Below are 20375 nucleotides of genomic sequence, written 5' to 3' on the forward strand. Positions count from 1 at the left end.
TCTTTTTCTCTTCTACGTGCCTCTTTTTCTCCTCTACGTAAGTGATAGGTAGCCCTTGGTGAGTCTGCAAACTCAAAACTGCCCATACAAACTGTTCTTGGCACTTTCTTCAAGCAGACCTCAGGACAAGATTTCCTCAGCAGCGCATGCCCAGCAGGGGTTAGTAACCTTGCTGCACTGTTCAGGGCACACTCCTGCTGGGGTCTCTGAGGACAGTGGTAGTGGGCATTTTACTAAGAACACCTCCAGCCATTCTAGAAAGCATTTGGAATGTGTTCTTAGCTCTAGAAATGGAGACTCAGGGAAGCTGTGTAAGTATACCTCAATAGTGAGAAATAAGATTCTGCTGAAATGTTCCAGATTTCTAAGGTACAATCCTTTAGACATCTACATTTCATTTAAAACTGTACAGCATTTGAAAAGTGGCCATGCTTTCTTTTCTGTGAGTTTTTAATACATTTGTTTGCTCTCTAAACAGAAAATAGCCATACCTCAGTTTATGCTTGAGAATGAAGCAAAATTTAATTTATAAATATGTTGCCTTTAATTTAAAAAGCACTCTTTATTTTACATATGGAAGTACAACTTAGCCTTTTGTGTTAGTCACACCCAGCTTATTTTAACAATTCACACAGACACTGTTTGTTCTTTGAAACAGGGTCTGGTTCTGTATCTCAGGCTGACCTCTGACGTGGTGTGTAGCTCACTTTAGTTTGGGATCCTCCTATCTGAGCCAGGCATAAATTATAAGCTTGAGTCACTGCACACAGCTCACACACACTTTTAAATATGTTCAGAAGATAACTCCCAGGACAGACGAGTAAAAAGATGGATTGCATTTCAGGTTGAGGCTAGAGGTTAGGATAGATGGGAAGCAGGCTTTTACTATTTGTATCTCTATGTACCGAACGTCTCTTCCTTTACCTGGATCAAATGGTATAGTTTGTCTAATACTAATCACTTTTAAAGCTTCGGAAAACAAATAATACTAAGCCGAAGTCTGAAGTCACCTTCTAAAAGCCCGCTGGACTTGCTGTGCACCAGGCAACATTGACAAGAGCCGTGAGAAGCCATCATTCTGTTTAGTCTGCTTTTATGGGAACCTCACCTGTGCCACAGAAAGATGTCCTCTTTGCTGCTTTCTCGTTATGTGTCTAGCTTTTTAATATTGCTGCCCTTGACACAGGAGCAGAGACTCCCTCTTGCTCTCCGCAGGGCCAGGACGGCAGGACAGTCTCTCTTCAGCCGGGACACAAAAAGGGAGCACTCTGAAGCGCTGGGAACCACTGTGCAGAAGAAAGGAGGTTTAGTTAGCACCTGGCTGCCAGACGCCATACCTGCTCTGTTCTCCCAACAGTCTAGTGAGAAAGTATGTCTTCTGGAGGCTGAGCCCTTGTGAGAGAGTTGCCAATCCTGAGAGAGTGTCCCTTCATAACTGACAGCTGAGGTGTAAACCTAATGAATGTGCAGTGTCCATGATAACTCAGTAAAGCGCCCAAACCGTGGCTTCTAGAATAAGTACTTGGCGTGCGGCCATGGGAGCCAACAAGGTCCTCTATAGTGGAAACCCTTATTAGAAAGAGGTGGAAAGGGCAAAAGAGATAGGTAAGTGCTTGCCAATCAGCTGTGGGGGTCAGAGTTCAGATTCTCTGAACCTGCCTAAAGGCTGAATGGGCATGGCAACCTGCCAGTGATTCCAGACTCAGAAATCGAGGATGAGATTCCAGAGCAAATCAGCTGGTAAGACGAATTATCAGTGAGCTCTGGGTTTGATTAAGAGAACTTGCCTCATTGAATAAGGTTTTGGAAGAGTGATGGAGGATGACCGAAGACATCGGCCTTGGGCTTACACACACAGAGACACACACAGATACACACAAAGATACACAGAGCCGCACAGACAGTCATATACCCACACATACACACACACACATACGCACACACAGACACAGACACACATATACACACACACACCCAGACACCTAGACACACACACACACACAAAGTCGTATACCTCCCCACAGACACACAGACACATACACACACACAGAGTCACACACACACACACACACACACACACACACACACACACACACGGAAAAAGAAAAGAAGGGAGGGAGGAAGACAACAGGAAGGTTGGCACTGGTCTACTCTCCATCTGCAGATCAACACAGCCCTGGAAGCCTGGCAGATTCCCAGTGAACGTCTTTGTTGGTTAGAGACAGGGTCTCCTTTCGTAGTCCAGACTGGCCTCTAACTCATATCCTCCTGCCTCAGCCTCCAGAGTGCTGGGATTACAGGTGTGTGCTACCATGCCTGCCATAAACATCAAATATATATATATGTGTGTGTGTATACATATATATACATATATAGTATGTATACATATATACATATATAGTGTGCATACATATATACATATATAGTGTGTATATATACACACATATACATATATATAGTGTGTATACATATATATACATACATATATATATATAGTGTGTGTGTGTGTGTGTGTGTGTGTGTGATTTACTTCATAAGATGGAGTTTTTTAAGTAGCAAATATGTAAACTAGGAAATGTGTTCTCAATAGCTTCCAGTTGACTGGGAAAGGCAAGTCCCGGAAGTGCTGGGAGGAAAGTTCTCGGTTTGCATTCATCCACGTTTAGGACAAATCAAGTCCACTGCGGATTAGAGCAGTTTGGCAGAACAGCTTGGCAGGCTCCAGATCGTGATCACTTGTGGGACATCGTCACACTCTGTCTTTATAGCTTCCTGTTGCTATAATAAAGCACTGGAGACTGGTGATGCATGATTAAAATGTACTTGCCCCATGGTTCTGGAGGCTGGCTCAAGCACATGTTGCTGGTGTGTGCTCAGCATCTGATGAGGATCTTGCTGCATCGTAACCTGGTGGAGGGTACCACATAAGGCCATAGCATGAGTTCCAGCTCAGACTTAGTTCCTCCTCTTAGGAAGCCACTAATGCCATCATGGGAGCCCCATTTACAAGTTCATCAAACCCTAATCACTTGTTAAAGGCCTTCTGCCTGAACACAAGAACTTGGGGGTCACAATTCCAGTACATGGGATGGGGATCATGTTTAAACCACAGCACTCTTCAGAGAGGGTGAAGTTGTTGCCATGCAACCAGCTCTCAGCCCAATTAGTAGAACACGAGCCAAGTGCTTAATTTGAATATATTTTGTGGTGAGTGTTTTTCTTTTCATAACTAAAAATTTTAAGTGAACAAAAAGAGCCAATTGCCATGAGCTATAAAGGCTCACCACATCCAACAATAACCAACAACTTTTCAATCTTTACAACAGGCCAGCTCTCTTCTTGGGATGACTGAATTAACTTGTGCTCTGACCACAAGCAGTTATTAGTTGACAATATAATCTCCATTTTTATAGGAAATCAAGGCTGGCTGAAATTGTCAGCCGACGGTGCACCCGGTGTCAGCTGGGGTCTGGGTGGCACTGAAGCCCTCGTCAGCAGGGACTGGCCATGAGACTGACGGCGGCGGTGAGGCTATTCTCTGCCTTGGCAAAGAACGTTTCAGCAAAGCAGCCAGGCAGAAGCTGGTGGGCTGCCTCTGAGAGTAAAGGGAAGAGCCTGACTGACACAGACATGCTTTTGATGAATTCTGCTGTGACGGGCAGCTAAGAAATAAAGTGGCCCCTAGAGAGAGACAAAGAAGATGGGAGTGAAATAGGAATTAGCATGTGTATACTCGCGATGGGAGGCCCTAGGGCAAAGGAAAGCATCCCTTTAGGTGGGAAAGGGAAGCTGTGTCCATCAGGTCTGGTTGACAAAGGAACTGGCATTGGGTCAGGACAGGTGGTTCCTTCCTAGACCAGGAGGGCAGGGGAGAAGATGCAGCAGGAAAATGTGGAGTGGTTGCTAGGTTGGAGAGCAGAGGGAGTGTGGATTTAAGGGTATGAGAAACGAGGATTCCCACTTCGTTATAAGAGCACCAGAGTGAGGCAGTTTACTGCATTTTGGAGTCCTGCATCAGCCCCTCATGGCGGCGTGCTGACTGAGCGGAGAAAACAGGTTTTCAACCCCAGTGCATAAGCCTCTTCCTCCTCTCTGTCTGTGTAATCCGAAGGGGACAATCTCACATCTCATCCAGGTCTTGTCTTTCTCTTTGTCACTTACGTTTGTATGTTTTTCAACAAAGCCACCTGTGGGTTCATCTCAGCATTTTACACCCTGTTTATTTCAAAGCTCTTTGGGCACGTGGTCTTGTCACACCTTCAGGTCACTAGGCTAGCGTGGCTGTTCATTTTCCACCCTAAGCTTCCAGTTTGAGTGTTGGTGGAGGGGAGCATAGCTTAGCAGAATTCAGCGTGCGTGCGTGCGTGCGTGCGTGCGTGCGTGCGTGTGTGTGTGTGTGTGTGTGTGTGTGTGTGTGTAGGAAAGCTAAAGTGGCACACATTACAGGACTCTAGTGTTTTCTGTTCATTTGTAACTGGACATAAGCTGGCTTGAGGCACCTTTAAAAATGAACCATAGGACGGGCTTTATTTGTTACAAGGGGACAAATAAATGAGAAGTGATAACAATGGACCTGAAACTACGTTAAGAGATCAAGATGGGAGGGAGTTCATGAGGGGAGTAGGGATCAGAGAAGAGATCCTGGGATGGTTCATTTAAATTCTGGTAGAGCCGAGGAGACTTCAGACTAAATAAAGGGACAGGCTAGAGAGGTAGGGGACGCTGAAGAGCAGAGTCCTGGCCGTGATAATAGAGACGGTGTTACTGTGACAGTGGGGGCCTGGCTGGGGAGCAGGTCAAGGGTGAGAGAGAATGTCAGAGCTGAGCAGACCGAGGGTGAGAAGAATTCACTATGTGCCAATGGAAAAGTCTAGACTGCTCACAGGACTGTGACTGAGGAAAGTACCAGCAAGCCAGATGGCAATACCTTCAAAGGGTCAGAATAATTCCAGGGTCTGCACACGGCCAAAAGGAACAGGGGCAGCAGGGAATATGGTCTGTGGTTGGCAAGAAGAGCCAGGGTCAGACAGGGAGGATTCAGACACCTTCAGAGGGGAGGCTGGAGATAATCACAGAAGCAATCTTGCTGCTGCTGAGAGCAAATGGAAGGGTCTGGAGTGTGTGTGTGTGTAAGGGTGGAGGGGTGTGTGGAAGGGTCTGGGGTGTGTGTGGGGTGGAGGTGTGTGTGGAAGGAGTGGGGTGTGTGTGGGAGGGGTGGGGTGTGGTGTGGAAGGGTCTGGGGTGTGTGTGGAAGGAGTGGGGTGTGGGAGGGTCATGTGGGGGTGGAGTGGGGTGGTGTGTGGAAGTATCTTGTGTGGGGGTGGAGTGGTGTGTGGAAGGGTCTGGGGTGTGTGTGTGAGGGGTGGGGTGTGTGTGTGAGGGGTGGGGTGTGTGTGTGAGGGGTGGGGTTGTGTGGAAGGGTCTTGTGGGGGGTGGTGTGGTGTGTGGAAGTATCTTGTGGGGGTGGAGGGGTGTGTGAGGTCTGGGGTGTGTGTGGAAGGAGTGGGGTGTGGAAGGGTCTGGGGTGTGTGTGGAAGGAGTGGGGTGTGTGGGGGGTGGAGGGGTGTGTGGAGGGTCTGGGGTGTGTGTGGAAGGAGTGGGTGGGGTGTGTGTGGAAGGGTGGGATCGTGTGTGGGGGTGGGGGTGGAGGGGTGTGTGGAGGGTCTGGGGTGTGTGTGGAAGGAGTGGGGTGTGTGTGGAAGGGTCTGGGGTGTGTGTGGAAGGCGTTGAGTGGCGTGTGAACAGGGTTTGCACATATTCAGGTCTCGAGTTTGGAATTCCATCTTCCGTGACAGGGCAGCAGTCTTGAGGATGGAGTGGCGGTTCAAGTTGGCTGCCTGGTGGGCAGGACGACCTCTTCTCGGGCTCCGTGGGAAGGGCAGGCTGGTGATTCTTCGTAGTCTTCTTCAGTGTCGTGTAGGCAAAGCTGAGCGTGGAAACCGGGAGCTGTGTACAGGGAAACGCTTTGACCAAGACACAGGGCGGAAGGCCCCTGTAGTTACTGCCTGGTCACTTTGAACCATGGAGGGCCCCAGAAGCTCTGGACTGCCAACTGCCAGTCCTTGAAGGAAAGAGAGAGCCAGGCTGCCATCTTCCTTCTTTGCCTTTCACCCCCAGACCCCAAACACTAGACTCACCCTGGCAGAGTCCTCAGTTACTCCTGGGGGATACTGAGGGTGTGTACCCACACTACTCAGTGATCCAGACAAGGCGATTCCCACGGCCGGAAGCTGTCCAGACACTAGTTACAATACTCAGATGGAAACCTCCATGTCTCCATTCTGTACTTGAAACCAGTCAAGGTACGCTAGGGAAAAAAGCCGATTTCTGTCCCTGCCTGTCACGACATGGAAGTCTGTGTGTCCCCAAGTTACTCAGCTCTTGCTTCCCTGCCTGTGAAATGGGGACCAAATTACTTAACCTATTTAAACCGAGGGGGTTATTCAGAGGAGAGACTAATGCTCAGGCTACAGCTAGAATGCAAGTTAAAAAGGATGAGTGGAGGGCATAGGAAGCCTGCCCTGACTGCTGCCAAGGCAGTGTCCAGCTCTGGAAATCCTCTCAGGAGCCCTGGACACTTGGAGGAGGCAGACCCAATGCAGAGGAGCAGGGGATCCATTCAGAGCTGGCAAGGCTTTAGTTTTTAACAAATGGGCAAAAGGGTTAGGGTGTAGGAGGACATCCTCTAACAGGGAAAGGAGGGGAGTCAGCGAACCTCGTGATGGCCATGGTAGCCTAGCAACGGGCGGGCGGGCGGGCGGGGATGCACGCAGGCCATGGGGCCGGTTGGGCGCATTGAGCGCTTGTCGCAGCCTCTGCGCGTTCACAAGCCTCCGCGATCTCGGAAAACTTTGGGCTTTCTCTGGTTGAGGTGTCAGCGCTGGGTCCGGAGGACCCAGCGATGCGCCCCAGGGGCTGAGGGCAGATGTTGGGGTCTCGGCCCCCGCTGCCCGGGAACTGCGCAATCCCAACCAGGAAAGTTGGTGCGCACCTGCGGGCTTCTGGATGAGTGCTCCTAGGTTGAACCGCTCCCCAAGTTTCTTCAGCGAGTCCTCACATTCAGTGGATGAGGCAGTCCGAATTCTGCGTGGATCAAGGTTCGCCAGTCTAATCGCTGGAGAGAGCCCCGCGCTTTTCTAAGGGACCTGAGCTCTCTAGGATGCCCGATTTATTGAACCTGCATGGTTGCAGCGACTCAGTTTTTGTTTTCTGTTTTCCTTCTTCCCTTAGACAGTGATTTTGTGGACACCACTCCAGCGCCTTACAGCCCGGAGGAGTTAGGTAAGTCTTTTCCTTTTTCTCGCCACTGCTGGAATTCCGTCCCGGAACTGCGACGTTCCAGAGGGAATCGGGTGGAAGGTGGATGGAAAAGATCAGGAGACATGCGGGGATGCAGGCTACATTCTCTAGGATTGGCTACCGGCCTTTCCTTGGTTGGAGCATTTTAGGGATGGCACGTGCGCGCGCGCAAACACACACACACACACACACACACACACACACACACACACACACCAGTTGCCACTTGCAGCACGACAAACTTCCCAACCTGGCTTCTGTGACCATCCTGAACTCCCGCCGGATCTTGACGGTGTCTGCTTCTGTCTTGCCAAGTACCAGTAGGAGAAGGACCCTAGGGTATTCTTTCTCTGGAAGCAGCTGTGTAGTCATTAAATTACAGATCCTAGGGGCCCCTTCCCTCCCTGGTGTTCACTTCTCATTTAGTCTGTAGGCGTTAGGAATGGAACACCGCATCCTCCCGTGCCTGTGGCCATTAGAGACCGTGGTCTGTGATTAGGGACAGACAGACTTCCCTGTGTGAAGGGAAGGCGATCTTGCATCCCTGTACCCAGCCTCACTTGGTGGCCGGTAGTGGACTCTTTTCCCTTACTCTGCTCTCGGTGTTTGCTCAGCTGCTAGCAGCCTGGTTTGCCAAGGCTCTTCTGGTTGTTCTCTTACTGCCGTGAAATAAGATTTGAGGGGATGATGCAAGGTAGCAATAACTGGGAGGAGATACTGCCCACAGCAGTGTTTGTCCATAGAGCCTGTTGCTGTTGCCGGCCTCATCCTGGGATATGTGTCTCTATGATGCACCATAGGACTGGAAGTGAAATTCCACCCTAGCAGCAACTTGCATTCCCTTCTTGGTGCCAAGCACTGAAAATAGGTCAAAAGGTAGACATGGTGACTTGTTCCTGAAACCCCAGCACTTGGGAGGCTGAGACAGGAGGATCACTGTGAATACGATGCTAATCGGTACTACAGACAGAGACCCTGTCTCCAGAATAAGAAAAAATAAAAGCAACCAGCCAAACAAACAAAAGGTCTGTCTCCCAAGGCTGCATCCTGAGGTAGGGGAGAGTGCTTTGTCTGCGCAGAAAACTTGTTCACGCAGTCGTGAGGCTGCTCCAGCTCTGTAGATGAGGCTGCTGCAGCTCTGTAGATGAGGCTGCTGCAGCTCTGTAGATGAGGCTGCTGCAGCTCTGTAGATGAGGCTGCTGCAGCTCTGTAGATGAGGCTGCTGCAGCTCTTGTAGATGGAGGCTGCTGCAGCTCTGTAGACGGCTGCTGCAGCCTCTTAGACGAGGCTGCTGCAGCTCTGTAGAGGCTGCTGCAGCTCTGTAGATGAGGCTGCTGCAGCTCTGTAGATGAGGCTGCTGCAGCTCTGTAGATGAGGCTGCTGCAGCTCTGTAGATGAGGCTGCTGCAGCTCTGTAGAGGCTGCATCTCCGATCCAACACTGGAGCAAAGCTGGTCTTCCAGGCACAGTGGTGAATCCTCTCTGCAAATGCAAATGACATGCAAGCCGCTTTCCAGAAGTGAGTTATTAGAGGGACTGGGTCGTGTTTTCCACTTGTCCTTTCACACTGATGGCACCTCCACGACACAGTATGGCAGATACAGTTCAGCCCCTTTGCTGGGGCTGGGCGAGAGCAAAGGCAAGCTCGCTCTGCTTGCTGGGAGGAAGGGGGCCGTCTAGCTGCGAGTAGTCTGTCTGTCTCTGAAGGCCGGGTGTTGGTCCTCTCGCATCTCCGCACCTCCCTCTGGGATAACAGACTGGACTGCCCTGCTGCGGCACTCACAAACAGGAGCAGCACCCCAATAGGCAGTAAATGAGAAAATGGCCTTTTTTCTCTTTAATTTACAGTGAGAAAATAACTTTTGTTCTTCTCCAGCTTGCCTGAGACATGCCAGTTTTCTCAGGTGGAGGTGAGGGCGGCTCTTCTGTTTGGGCTGTAAACAGTAATAGTGACAATAACAAAAGCCATCTATAGGCTGGGCAGTTGGTAAACAACAGAAATGTGTTGATTCTGATTACGCTGTCTGGAGTCTTCTGCTTCCGGTGTCCTAAGGTGTTTTGAGGGGCCGGAAGCTGAGGTGTCTGTTGGATGTGCTCATGCTTCAGGCTAGTTCTCCCTGAAGAGCTGCTCTCTGGGTGAGCCTGGATGAGCTCTTTCCACACAATTCAGGTCAGAGGGCGTTCCTGATGACAGTTTCTGGCACCTGGCTTGGACACATCAGGGAAAACACCCCTCCTGCTTCAGTGAGCTTGGGAGCAGAGGTTCAGCCCTGGCTAGATCATCCCGAGAGGGAGATCTAGGGGAGCTGGAGGAGATGATTTCTCTGCCCACCACCCCGTGGACACCCACTGGGTAGGCTCCCCACACCAAGCAATCGTCCTATTCTGTGCAGATCTGACATGGTTGACCTACCATCTAATGAAATCCTGCCATTGCTTACCAGACTTAGTGTATGGTGTGGGTTCAGTCACACAAGGCTGTTTCCTCTTCAGATGCCAATTGCAAGCAGTGGCTTCACACTTCCAAGTGGAGTCACTTGACTACAAATTGACAGTTCCCACCACATTTTCCTCTAGTGATGTGGAATATTACTTTAACTAGGCAAAGATGTGTTCCATTTGTTTATGCTGCTCTTGTTGAACAATGTAAAGGTGTGTTGCTTTGCCTGCCTAAGGCACCTGATCGATCTAATAAAAAGCTGAACGGCCAATAGCTAGGCAGTAGAGGAATAAGAGGGGCTGGTGGCCAGGGAGCATACACAGGAGGAGGAACCTAGGCTTGTGAGGAGAGAGAAAGAGAGGGAGACGCCAGCCAGGCAGCCAGACACCGTGGAGTAGGACATACAGAAAGAAAGAAAGGTGAAAGCCCTGAGGCAAAATATAGATGAAGAGAAACAGGTTAAATTAAGTTATAAGAGCTAGTGGGATGAGCAGAAGATAAGACTGAGCATTCATAACTAATAAGAAGTCTCCATATCATGATTTGGGAGCTGGTTGGTGACCCAAAGAAAGTCTGCCACACTCCAGTTCAATAATGTCAATGGAACTCCAGAAAAAGATAAAGAAGACGAGGGAAGAGTCAAATGAAGAGCCATATAGGGCAAGATGTGCAACAGTGCTACGCACAGGGCCATCTTGGAAAGTACGCAGCTTCCTAACGTGGGGGTGTGATGGATGGCCAACCCTAGATCTCTCCAAATTTCATTTAGTGTTTAGAGAGGCTCTATTTTGTGTAGGTATGATAGGGATAATCTTCAGCTATTGGTGACTATTAATTTCTCTTTTGTTGTGTGATAAAACACCATGACCAAGGCAACTCATAGAGGGAAGGGTTCATTTGAGCTCATGGTCCTAGAGGGGGAGTTCATAATGGTTCGGCAGGCATGGCAGGAGGCTGCTTGAGTAGGAATCTCAGAAATCACATTTCCATCCATATGTAGGAAGCAGAGAGCAAGCCATAAATTCTCAAAGCCTCCAGTGACATATTTCCTTCAGCAAGTCTCCACATGTTAAAGGTCCCATAACCTCCCGTAACAGCACCACCAACTGGGGACCAGGTGTACAAGTATGTAAACCTGTGGGGGACATTTTTCATTCAAGCCACCTTAGTGACTGACTCAATCTTCAGCCCCTCCCCCTTCCCAGAGGCCAGGTAGGATCCTGGGAACTGAAAAGAGCTACATCCAACCCAAAGTTCCCAAGTTCTAAAGATAGGGTGGTTCTGCTGACCATCAGCTCCTACCTCTGGTAGCTATGTAAGCACTTTCCATTTCTAGTACCTGATTAGAATAGACTTAGAAAAGGATTGTCACCTCTTGGGAAATTCCAAGGTTTCTAAGAACTCTGTACCTGTGTTTGAAAAAAAAAAAATGGCCCCCAAAGGGAGTGGCACTATTAGAAGGTGTGTCCTTGTTGGAGGAAGTGTGTCACTGTGGGGGTGGGCTTTGAGGTCTCTTTTGCTCAAGCTTCCCTCAGTGTGACAGCCAGTTGACTTCCTGTTGCCTGCAAGATGTAGCAGTCTCAGCAAGACATTTGCCTGGATGTTGCCATGCTCCCTGTCATGATGACAATGGACTGGACCTCTGAAACTGTAAGCCACTCCAATGAATGTTTCCTTTATAAGGGTTGCTGTGGCCCGGTGTCTCTTCACAGCAATAAAACCCTGACTAAGACAGAAGTTGGTACCAGGTGTTACTGTGATAGGCCTGGCTACGCTTTTGTTTGAAGGAATATGGATTTTGGAACTGTGGATCAGAAAGCAGTTGAACGTTGTAAGTGCTGCAATGGGCCATCCTAGGGAAGCAGGGAAGACAGAGGTGCCGACTGTGACTTGTTGAACTGTGGGTGCCTGGGTCAAGAGGTTTCAGAGGAGAGTTTTAGTATGATGCCTAGTGTTCTGATACAGCGGGAGGCTTTGGCAGGTAGAGCTAAGGCGCCTCACGGTGGATGAGAGACAGAGATGCTATGCAGATAGCGCTCAGTGAAGAATTTTATTTGATGGGGAAAGAGAGAGAGGGGAGAGGGAGAGAGGAGAGAGGGTGTACACCTTGTGGGAATAGAAAGAGAGAGGGTAAGGGATGGAGTTTCTCCTTAAAAAGAAGCTTTTATGTCAGGACATAGGGCAGTGCCAAGGGGTGGGATTTCAAGGGGACGGATCAGAATACTAACACCTAGAGATTGTTCTTGTAATGTTTTGGTGAAGAAAGGGGCTGCTTTTTGCCCTTATCCAAAGAGTCTGCCTGAGGCTAAAATGAAGAGTTTTGGATTAATTCTGTTGGCAGAGGAAATCTCAAAACAGCCTAGTGTACACTCTGTCATATGGTTACTAGTGTTCATTATAAAGATTTTTAATAAAAAGGAGGAAGCAGCTGGGCGGTGGTGGCGCACACCTTTAATCCCAGCGCTCGGGAGGCAGAGGCAGGCGGATCTCTGTGAGTTCCAGGCCAGCCTGGGCTACCAAGTGAGTCCCAGGAAAGGCGCAAAGCTACACAGAGAAACCCTGTCTCGAAAAACCAATAATAAATAAATAAATAAATAAATAAAATAAAAAAATAAAATAAAAAGGAGCAAGCTGAGTAGAGCAAATTACAAAATGTAAATTTTGAGGAGAAAACACCAGGAAGTTAAATGGAGCTAAATCCTATGTTCAAGAAGATAAATGGATTAAGACATATGGAATATAGGGAGTAATGACCTCAGGGTAAGATCTCACTTAGTTAAGTTTCCAACTTGTGAAAATGAACTAAAGAAAAGCTTAGAGCTGGGTATGGTGGGGCACACCTTTAATCCCAGCACTGGGAAGGCAGAGGCTGGCAGATCTCTGAGTTTGAGGCCAGATCTCTGAGTTTGGTCTATAGCCTGGACAGCCAAGCTTAGGCAATGAAGGACAGAAAGCTAGTGAAGATGTAATTGAATGAGGGGGCCATGTTCAGCCCTAGTAAGCAGCAGAACTTGGCGGCTTTGGCCACTTGGTTCTGGCTTTAGAGTTAATGATAGAAGAACCAGGTTATGGAATTTGCCTCTGCACCTAAAGAAAGCTATGAGGCCAGGCATGTGTCAGGGGTGTCCCTGAAGGCCTAGTAGAGAGGCCATTGCATGAAGCTGTGAAGTTTGAAGTCTGGATTGCTTGGAGAACTCAAGATGTTAGTGATGCCAGAGTCATGGGATACCTGCTGAGGAGAGCTGCTAATAGGGAGTGGAACCAACTCAAGAAAGAAGTGTGTTGCAGTCAACAAAGCTGAACAGAATTAGAGATCTGAAGAGTGTTTTGACATCATACATAGAGATGCAGAGTTTGGAGTTTGTCCGGCTGGTTTTCAGTCTTGCTTTGGTCCAGTGTTTCCTTACTATGGTAATGTATATCCCATGCCATTATATGTTAGAAGTATGTGATCTGCTTTTTGATTTTGATTTTTACAGATGATTACAGTTAAGAGATTGCCCTGTGTCTCAGAAGAGACTTTGGACTTTGAAATAAGTTTGACACTGTTATAGACTATGAGGACTTTTGAAGTTGGACTGAATGCAATTTTCTATTATGATATGGCTATAAGCCTTTGGGGGCCAGGGAGTGAAATGTGATGGTTTAAAAGAAAATGGTCCTCAAAGGGAGGAGCGCTATCAGGAGGTGTGGCCTTGTTGGAGGAAGTGTGTCACTGTGAGGGTGAGCTTTCAGGCCTCTTTTGGTCAAGCTTTTCTCAATGTGACAGTCAGTTGACTTCCTGTTGCCTGCAAGATGTAGCACTCTCAGTTCCAGCACCATGTCTGCCTGCATGCCACCGTGCTCCCCATCATGATGATAATGCACTGAACCTCTGAAACTGTAAGTGACCCCCCATTAAATGTTTTCTTTATAAGCATTGCCTTAGTCATGGTGTTTCTTCACAGCAATAAAAACACTAAGACAACAAGCAAAGGAAGTGAAGACCAAATGTACATTTATTGTTCTGTACCACGTCACAGAAGTCCTTAAACACTTGGCTAGGATTTTTGTTGTTGTTGTTCATTTGAAAGACTCTGATTTACTATACTTGAATGATGGGATTGCTTTTTATCAAATGTTCCATCTAGTAGCTAAACTATTTTAATTTCCGGAAGTATCCTCATACCCTATCTAACATCCAAGTCTCTCAGTTGAGGATGGTGATGAGGTCAATGGATTATCTAGGGACTTGTGTCCCTAGAACAGTGTGTGGAATGATTTTCCATCTGAGGTCTTCGGTGGCAAACTCCATTACTTTCTTGGCATATGATTGGTAGTCAATCTGCCTCTGAATTTTTATATCAATCTGCTAACAAATTAAGAAGAGTTATTTTCACTGTTGCAGATGGCAGGTTTCTCTAGTGTATAATGAAATCAAGTCACATAAACCAGAGTTTTTGAAAAGGCAACAGAAAAAGGAACACATCTGCTGATGGATGTTAGTGGAAGGTTCGATGATGGGTCCAGACATCACACCCTCTCCACTGCTGGAGTTTTCTATGGAGGGAAATGACCATTCTGCAGTCTTGCATCCAGGTGAATTTGATGGCTTTCTGTGGGAGAGGAGAGCAAGGATGTGTGAGACTTGGAATGAACCTAGGCTTCACCACGTCTGCCCTTGTATAATGGTTACATTTCTTCTTGCTGTGTCAAAATATCCAATAAAGCAACTTAGTAGAAGAACAGTTTGCTTCAGCTCAGGGTCTGAGAAAGAATACAGTCAGTGGGGGTTGGGGAGGTTTGGTGTTGGGAACACGAGGCAGCTGGTCATGTTGACCCATAGTGAGGAAGCAGAGAGCAGACAGGAAATGGTCCCAGGTTATCAGACTTCAAGGCACAGTGACCCCGTTCTTCCAGTGAGGCCCTACTTCCATAACATTCCGAAACAGCATCATCAGTGGGGACCAAGTGTTCGCACATGAACCGTAGGGACTTCGCACATTTAAATCACAGCACTCTGCTTAATTGCCTGTAACTGGCTCTCCTGTAAACTAGGCCCTTGGTCCAACACAGGAAGATCTCTCAGATGTGCATCCTCCCATCCACTACAACATTCTAGTTGTGCTGGCCAGTTTCCTAAATCCCTTTGTTACCTCTGCCTGCATGTTCTTCCTCCTCCCCCTTCCCCCCTGTAACTTGGATCCATCCTTCAACTCTGTTTCCATGTGCCATGCCCTCCTAGGACGTCTTAGTTACTTTTCTGTTGCTGTGAAGAGACAACATTTGAGAGACAAGTGATAGAAAAGTTGATTGAGGCTTACAGTTTGAGGGTGAGTCCATGACCATGATATCAAGGGACTGGCAGCAGGCAGGTAGTAGACATGGTGCTGGAGCAGTCACTGAGGGCTTACATCTGATCCATAATCAGGAGACAGAGAGAGGGAGAGAGAGAGAAACAGAGACAGAGAAAGGAGAGAAAGAGGGAAAGACAGAGACAGGGGAGAAACAGAGCAGAAAGAGACAGGGAGGAGACTCAAGAGACTGAGACTAGGAATGGTATGGGCTTTTGAAACCTCCAAGTCTACCTCCAGTGACACACCTCCTCCAACAAGGCCACACCTCCTAATCCTTCCCAAACAGTTCCATCAACTAGGGAACAGCCATTCCAATATATGAGCCTATGGGAGCCATTCTTAGTCAAATCTCCATGTAACAGTTCTCAGCCTTGGCTGAACATTGGCATCTTTTCATATCCTGAGACCAGTTCATAATCTTGAATTTCTGCAACACAACCCCTGGAGGGGAGACCCAAGAATCAATGTTGTTTTTCTTTGTTGTTCTTGTTTTGTTGAGTTACACAGTCCAGTGTGCAGGTAAAGCTAACATCCACTACACAGATCGTGGTTGTCCCTTCACCTTTACAGAATGCTGGACATATGTAAATCTTTAATAACTGCTTATTGAGTAGGCATAGGGAGGATGCCTCATCCCTATGGGACTTCCTTTCCTGGGTCGTTTTAGATCTCTAAGATTAATTTGCACTGGATGCAAAAGTGTCATGAGATACCACTGAGGGTGATTCTTCCTTTTTATTGTCAACCTAACCACTTGATTAGGTTAAGGGATGCTAAAGGTGTCACTGAGGCATACCCTTGCAAGTGTCTGTAAGAGTGTTTTAGCATTTCTAGGGATGATTAGCTTAGGGAGGAGACTTGCCCTGAAGGTTATGGTACCACCCTATGGTTGGAGTCCCTGACTGAATCAGAAGGGAAGAAGGAGAAAGCCAGATAGCCTTTTGTGCTTCCCCTCAGCTAAGATGTGAGCAATCAGCTTCTGCCAGCGTGTCTTCCCATCATGATGGACCACATTCCCACCCTGAAACTTCATAGTGACAGAGGGGACTGGATTCCTGATCTACTATCTTCTTTATTTGTTCCTTGTGATTATTAAGTTTATTTTGTATCTTTAAAACTGACATTTTAGCCGGGTGGGCATGATAGTGTATGACCTTAGTCCCAGCACTTGGGGAGGCAGAGGCAGGAAAATGTCTGAATTCAAGGACAGCCTGATCTACAGAGCGAGTTCCAGGACAGCCAGGGCTATACAGAGAAACCCTGTCCTAAAAAAACAAAACAAAACAAAAACAACAACAACAACAAAACCCAAAACAAAAAACAAACAAGAAATCCTGACATTTTAGAACTTTAATGTCTTAGTGTGCAGGAATACATGCTTATTTTAGAAAAATTGGACCTTGGGAAGAAACCCACTGGCACCCAAAGCAGACTGTGCCCATTCTCTGTTCCCTGATTGCTTGTCCTGTGCAGTGGCTTCTTGTCTCGGCCCCTGAGTGAGCCTTGTTGGTGTCTGCTCAGACCCTGTGAACTGCCCTGGGAGAGTGGAAGACGAGGTCCCTGAGAACAGCCTTCTTGGGAGCCATCAGTATTAACACCCCAACACCCCCATCCCACCCCCCATGGGCCAGTGTACCATGAGAAAAAGGGTTTGCTCATGCTATTCTTGCCTGCCTTATCCGGGCAGGATGTGTGGGACCAGCTAAGGGAGAAAAAGATAGCATTTGTGTAATTTCCTTAAAATAGTAACTTAAATGTTCACCCACCACAGCATCGTAAACGAGGGAGGGCTTTGGAGCTGTGTAAGAGTCTGTATGTTTGACTCTGGATAGGCTAAACCTGAATGCCAGTGGCCTAACACAGGAAAATCTTGTTTCTGGCTTGTGATTGAGTCCAGCATTGGGATATTAGAAGGCTCCACCTCACTCCACACAGCATTGAGAATCCAGGCTGCTTTACTCTCTAGTATCACCATGAGATACCAAGGTCTTGGGGTTTATAAACTCCACTGGATCCTCTGTGTCCATTTAAGAAAGAAGTGAGTCAGGGGTGTTAGGAGAAGAGTACACTCACCCTTGACAATCCTGCCCGAAGACAGAAGTCCTCTTTCCCTCATATTCCAGCGGAGACCAGGCCTGTTATCTCTCTGGAAGGAAGGGCTGGACAGTACAGTCTACCTTGGTGCCAGGACAGGGGAGCTCATACACAGATGATCATCCCAGCAGTCTTAGTTCTCTTACTGCTCAGACTGTGACCCGAGTCTCACTTTGGCCATAGACAAGCTTGGCCTCTTTGTTACTTGGGCTGCTCTCACGAAAGCCAACATGCATATGCTTAAACAGGGTCCAGGCTAATTTCCCTTTCCCAACAGGTATCAGCAGTCCATGACTGGTGGGGCAGTTTCTCCATGCTCGGGATCCTCCAGGGCAGGTCCATGCAGTGGTCAGAAGGAGCTGACTCCCATTCCACAGCACATCCACACTCCACAGGGAGGAAAGAGAAGGGCTGAGGCAAGGCCTGAAAGCAGCACACAGCTTTCCTCTCTCCTCTGCAGCCTGAATCTCAGTGCTATTGCCGTTCCCAGCTCTAAGCAGGCTGGAAATCGACTAGACGAGGAGAGAAGGAGTCTCTTATCGGAGTGGCGGGGTAGAGTAGAGAGAGGAAGAGGGGTACTGGGTAACAGTAGTCTTAACAGATTATGGGCACTGTGTCTTAGAGGCCAAGAGTATGGACCAGAGACACACTGTGTAGGTTTGGATATTAGCTTACTTCTTACTTGCCTTGTGGTCTTGGGCAGGTTCATCAGTATCCACAGTCTCATAATCAGTAAGATCAGGTGCCAGCTATTTTCAGACTGTATCTCCAGACCTACTCATCAGTCTTTTCCACTCTGTTTTGTGCCTTAGATAATTTCTCTTTGTGATGTGTTTCTAGACTTCCACCTGGACTGGGCTAATGAGAAGTTCTGGATGCATCTGGGATGGGGATGGGGACATTGGGAGTATCCCTTAACCCAATCAAGATAGCACTTCACATTAGCGTCACAGGGACCGTAACATCCCCCACTGTGACCAGCACTGGGTGATTCATTCTAACTCCTTGCTTTTCCTTAGCCTTGAGCATTACAGTTTGCTAAGCAGTCCTTCTTCAAACTCCTGTCAGTCACTCCTCTTGAACCTTGATTGATGCAGTAGGATAATAATGGTGCTGACTTCAGGCCATAGTGGTGAGCAGCATCTGAACTCAGCAGCTGACTGCAGGAACTCACCTTAGACATCTTCCTGGCCCTAAGCAGGGACTGGGACACTTTTCAGCATGATCTAAAATTTGTAAACATTTAATTTTTTACATTCGCACTTAAAATAATATTGCCACGTCTTCCCCGTTCTGTGTCAAGGCTTTAGAAATCTTGCACAGACCTCTCTGGGAGAAATCATCACAGATCTGGTTTCATCTCTCCCACTTATATGAGATGAGCAAAGATACAAAAGAACCAGACTTTCCAAGCACTTATGCTCTTCACAGACTTCACATAAAGGAACCATACCACCTCACCAGTGGGATTTAAGCCATACTCCCACCCCCACATTTGGTAACCCCAATACAACAATTTCCAAGGACTCTTCAGGCCACTTGACTTAAGTAACCATGGTTTTCTTTCAAGTTACCATCCAGTTTAATGTCCTGTAATCCTCAAGGGAGGATGATGGCTGTGGCAGCATTGTGTCCAGAGATCAGGAAGCCAGTGTGCCTCACTGGATCCAGGAAACACCATGACCGAGTGGTGGTGGCGCACACTTTTAATCCCAGTACTCAGGAGGCAGAGCCAGGTGGATCTCTGAGTTCGAGGCCAGCCTGGTCTACAGAGCGAGTTTCAGGACAGGCTCCAAAGCTACACAGAGAAATCCTGTCTCAAAAAAAAAAAAACAAAAACAAAAACAAAAACAAACAAACAAACAAACAAGCAAAAAACAAACAAACAAAAAACCAAAAAATAAAAACCAACAATAACAAAACACCATAGCAAACAGTTCATGACCTCTCTTCTACAAAAATGGTGGCCACTTGATGCTGGCCATGGCCCTTGGTGTCCCTGCTTACATCCAGACTTAGAGCCTTGGTCTTGGTGTGCTCAGTGGAGGCTGGTTCCCATTGTCCTGGGTTCTGCTGCTTGCAGGCATGAAGATTTGGTACCCAGGATCCTCTTGCAGTTTCAGAAAGGGCCTAGTCCTTCTGATAACTGCAGAAATCCAGCTCATCCTGGGGCTGAGATCCACTTGGCCTTCTGCCTAGCCTGAGCTCTTCTCTAACTCCACTCCTGGAACCAGCCCAGCTGTCTCCACCCCTGGGAAGCCTGTGGGTCTAGCTGTCTGCCTTGGAGGCATCAGACGGAACTTATGGGAGGCGGGGGAGATTTTACTCCAGATGAATTTTTTGTCCAAATGATTGACAGTGGAAAATTCAGTTCCCTTCGCAGGAAACCTCACCCTACCACAGGGTGTGGTCCAGCCTCCTGGCTCCAACAGAACAATCACAGAGGACTTCACATGATTACTGTCGCCCACACTGAGCTAAAGTTTCTGCTGACTTATCTTTCTGGGCATAGCAGCCCATTTCATCCTCAGACCAACTCAGTAAAGCCCACTAAGATATTTGCATTTTATGGAGAAGAAATAGAGGCTCAGAGAGATGAAACTGTCTGCCAGAGACTACCTAGCTAGTTAGCAGATTAGACATAGACTCCCTAGTTTTGGGGCCAATCTCACTTTCCTGGGGAAAAGAATACACCTTATCTTTTGGGGAGATTCAGTTGAGAGTTTAATAAAACAACAACAACAAAACACACACACACACACGCACACGCACACGCACACGCACACTTGAACCTCTTTACTTTCTGATTTCACATTTATGGACCCAACCACCTGTGGACAGATTTTTTTTTTTTAATTGTGTCTTTACTGAACATATATGCACTTCTTTTCATCATTCCTGAGACAACACAATGTAACATCATTTAACAGTGTTTGCCTGTGTTAGATGATGTGAGCAGCCTAGACATGATTTAAAGTTTACAAAGGAGGACATGGGCGGGTTATGTGCAAAACCACACCCTTTAACTTGAAGGGCTTGGGACTTGAGCATCATGGATTAGGGGTGGTGGTCCTGAAGCTACTTCTCCCAAGTATGGGGAGAGGGGCCGCACCTATCGGGGGCCTGGGCATACGTGGCTGTTTAGGACACATTGTTGAAGAGGTGGCAGTTGCTCAGAGCCTTGTGTTTGGGACCATCCAATAATAA

The 20375-nt window shown here is 47.7% G+C and overlaps 1 protein-coding gene across 4 annotated transcripts in view; it reads left to right on the forward strand.

Moving 5' to 3' along the window:
- Amotl1 (angiomotin like 1) overlaps window positions 1-20375 on the forward strand; it is a 128277-nt gene that overhangs the window by 24400 nt on the left and 83502 nt on the right. For 3 of the 4 annotated variants that reach the window (XM_037207757.1, XM_037207758.1, XM_037207759.1), the window contains one exon: window positions 7231-7281. In XM_037207757.1, coding sequence (XP_037063652.1) covers window positions 7231-7281 — 51 coding nt within the window. Of the gene's footprint in view, window positions 1-7051; window positions 7098-7230; window positions 7282-20375 lie in introns of those variants that run through there. The other variant, XM_028859588.2, reaches the window with a different exon arrangement.

The sequence above is a fragment of the Peromyscus leucopus genome, chromosome 7 (genome assembly GCF_004664715.2).
Source record: "Peromyscus leucopus breed LL Stock chromosome 7, UCI_PerLeu_2.1, whole genome shotgun sequence".
NCBI classification, from domain to species: domain Eukaryota; kingdom Metazoa; phylum Chordata; class Mammalia; order Rodentia; family Cricetidae; genus Peromyscus; species Peromyscus leucopus.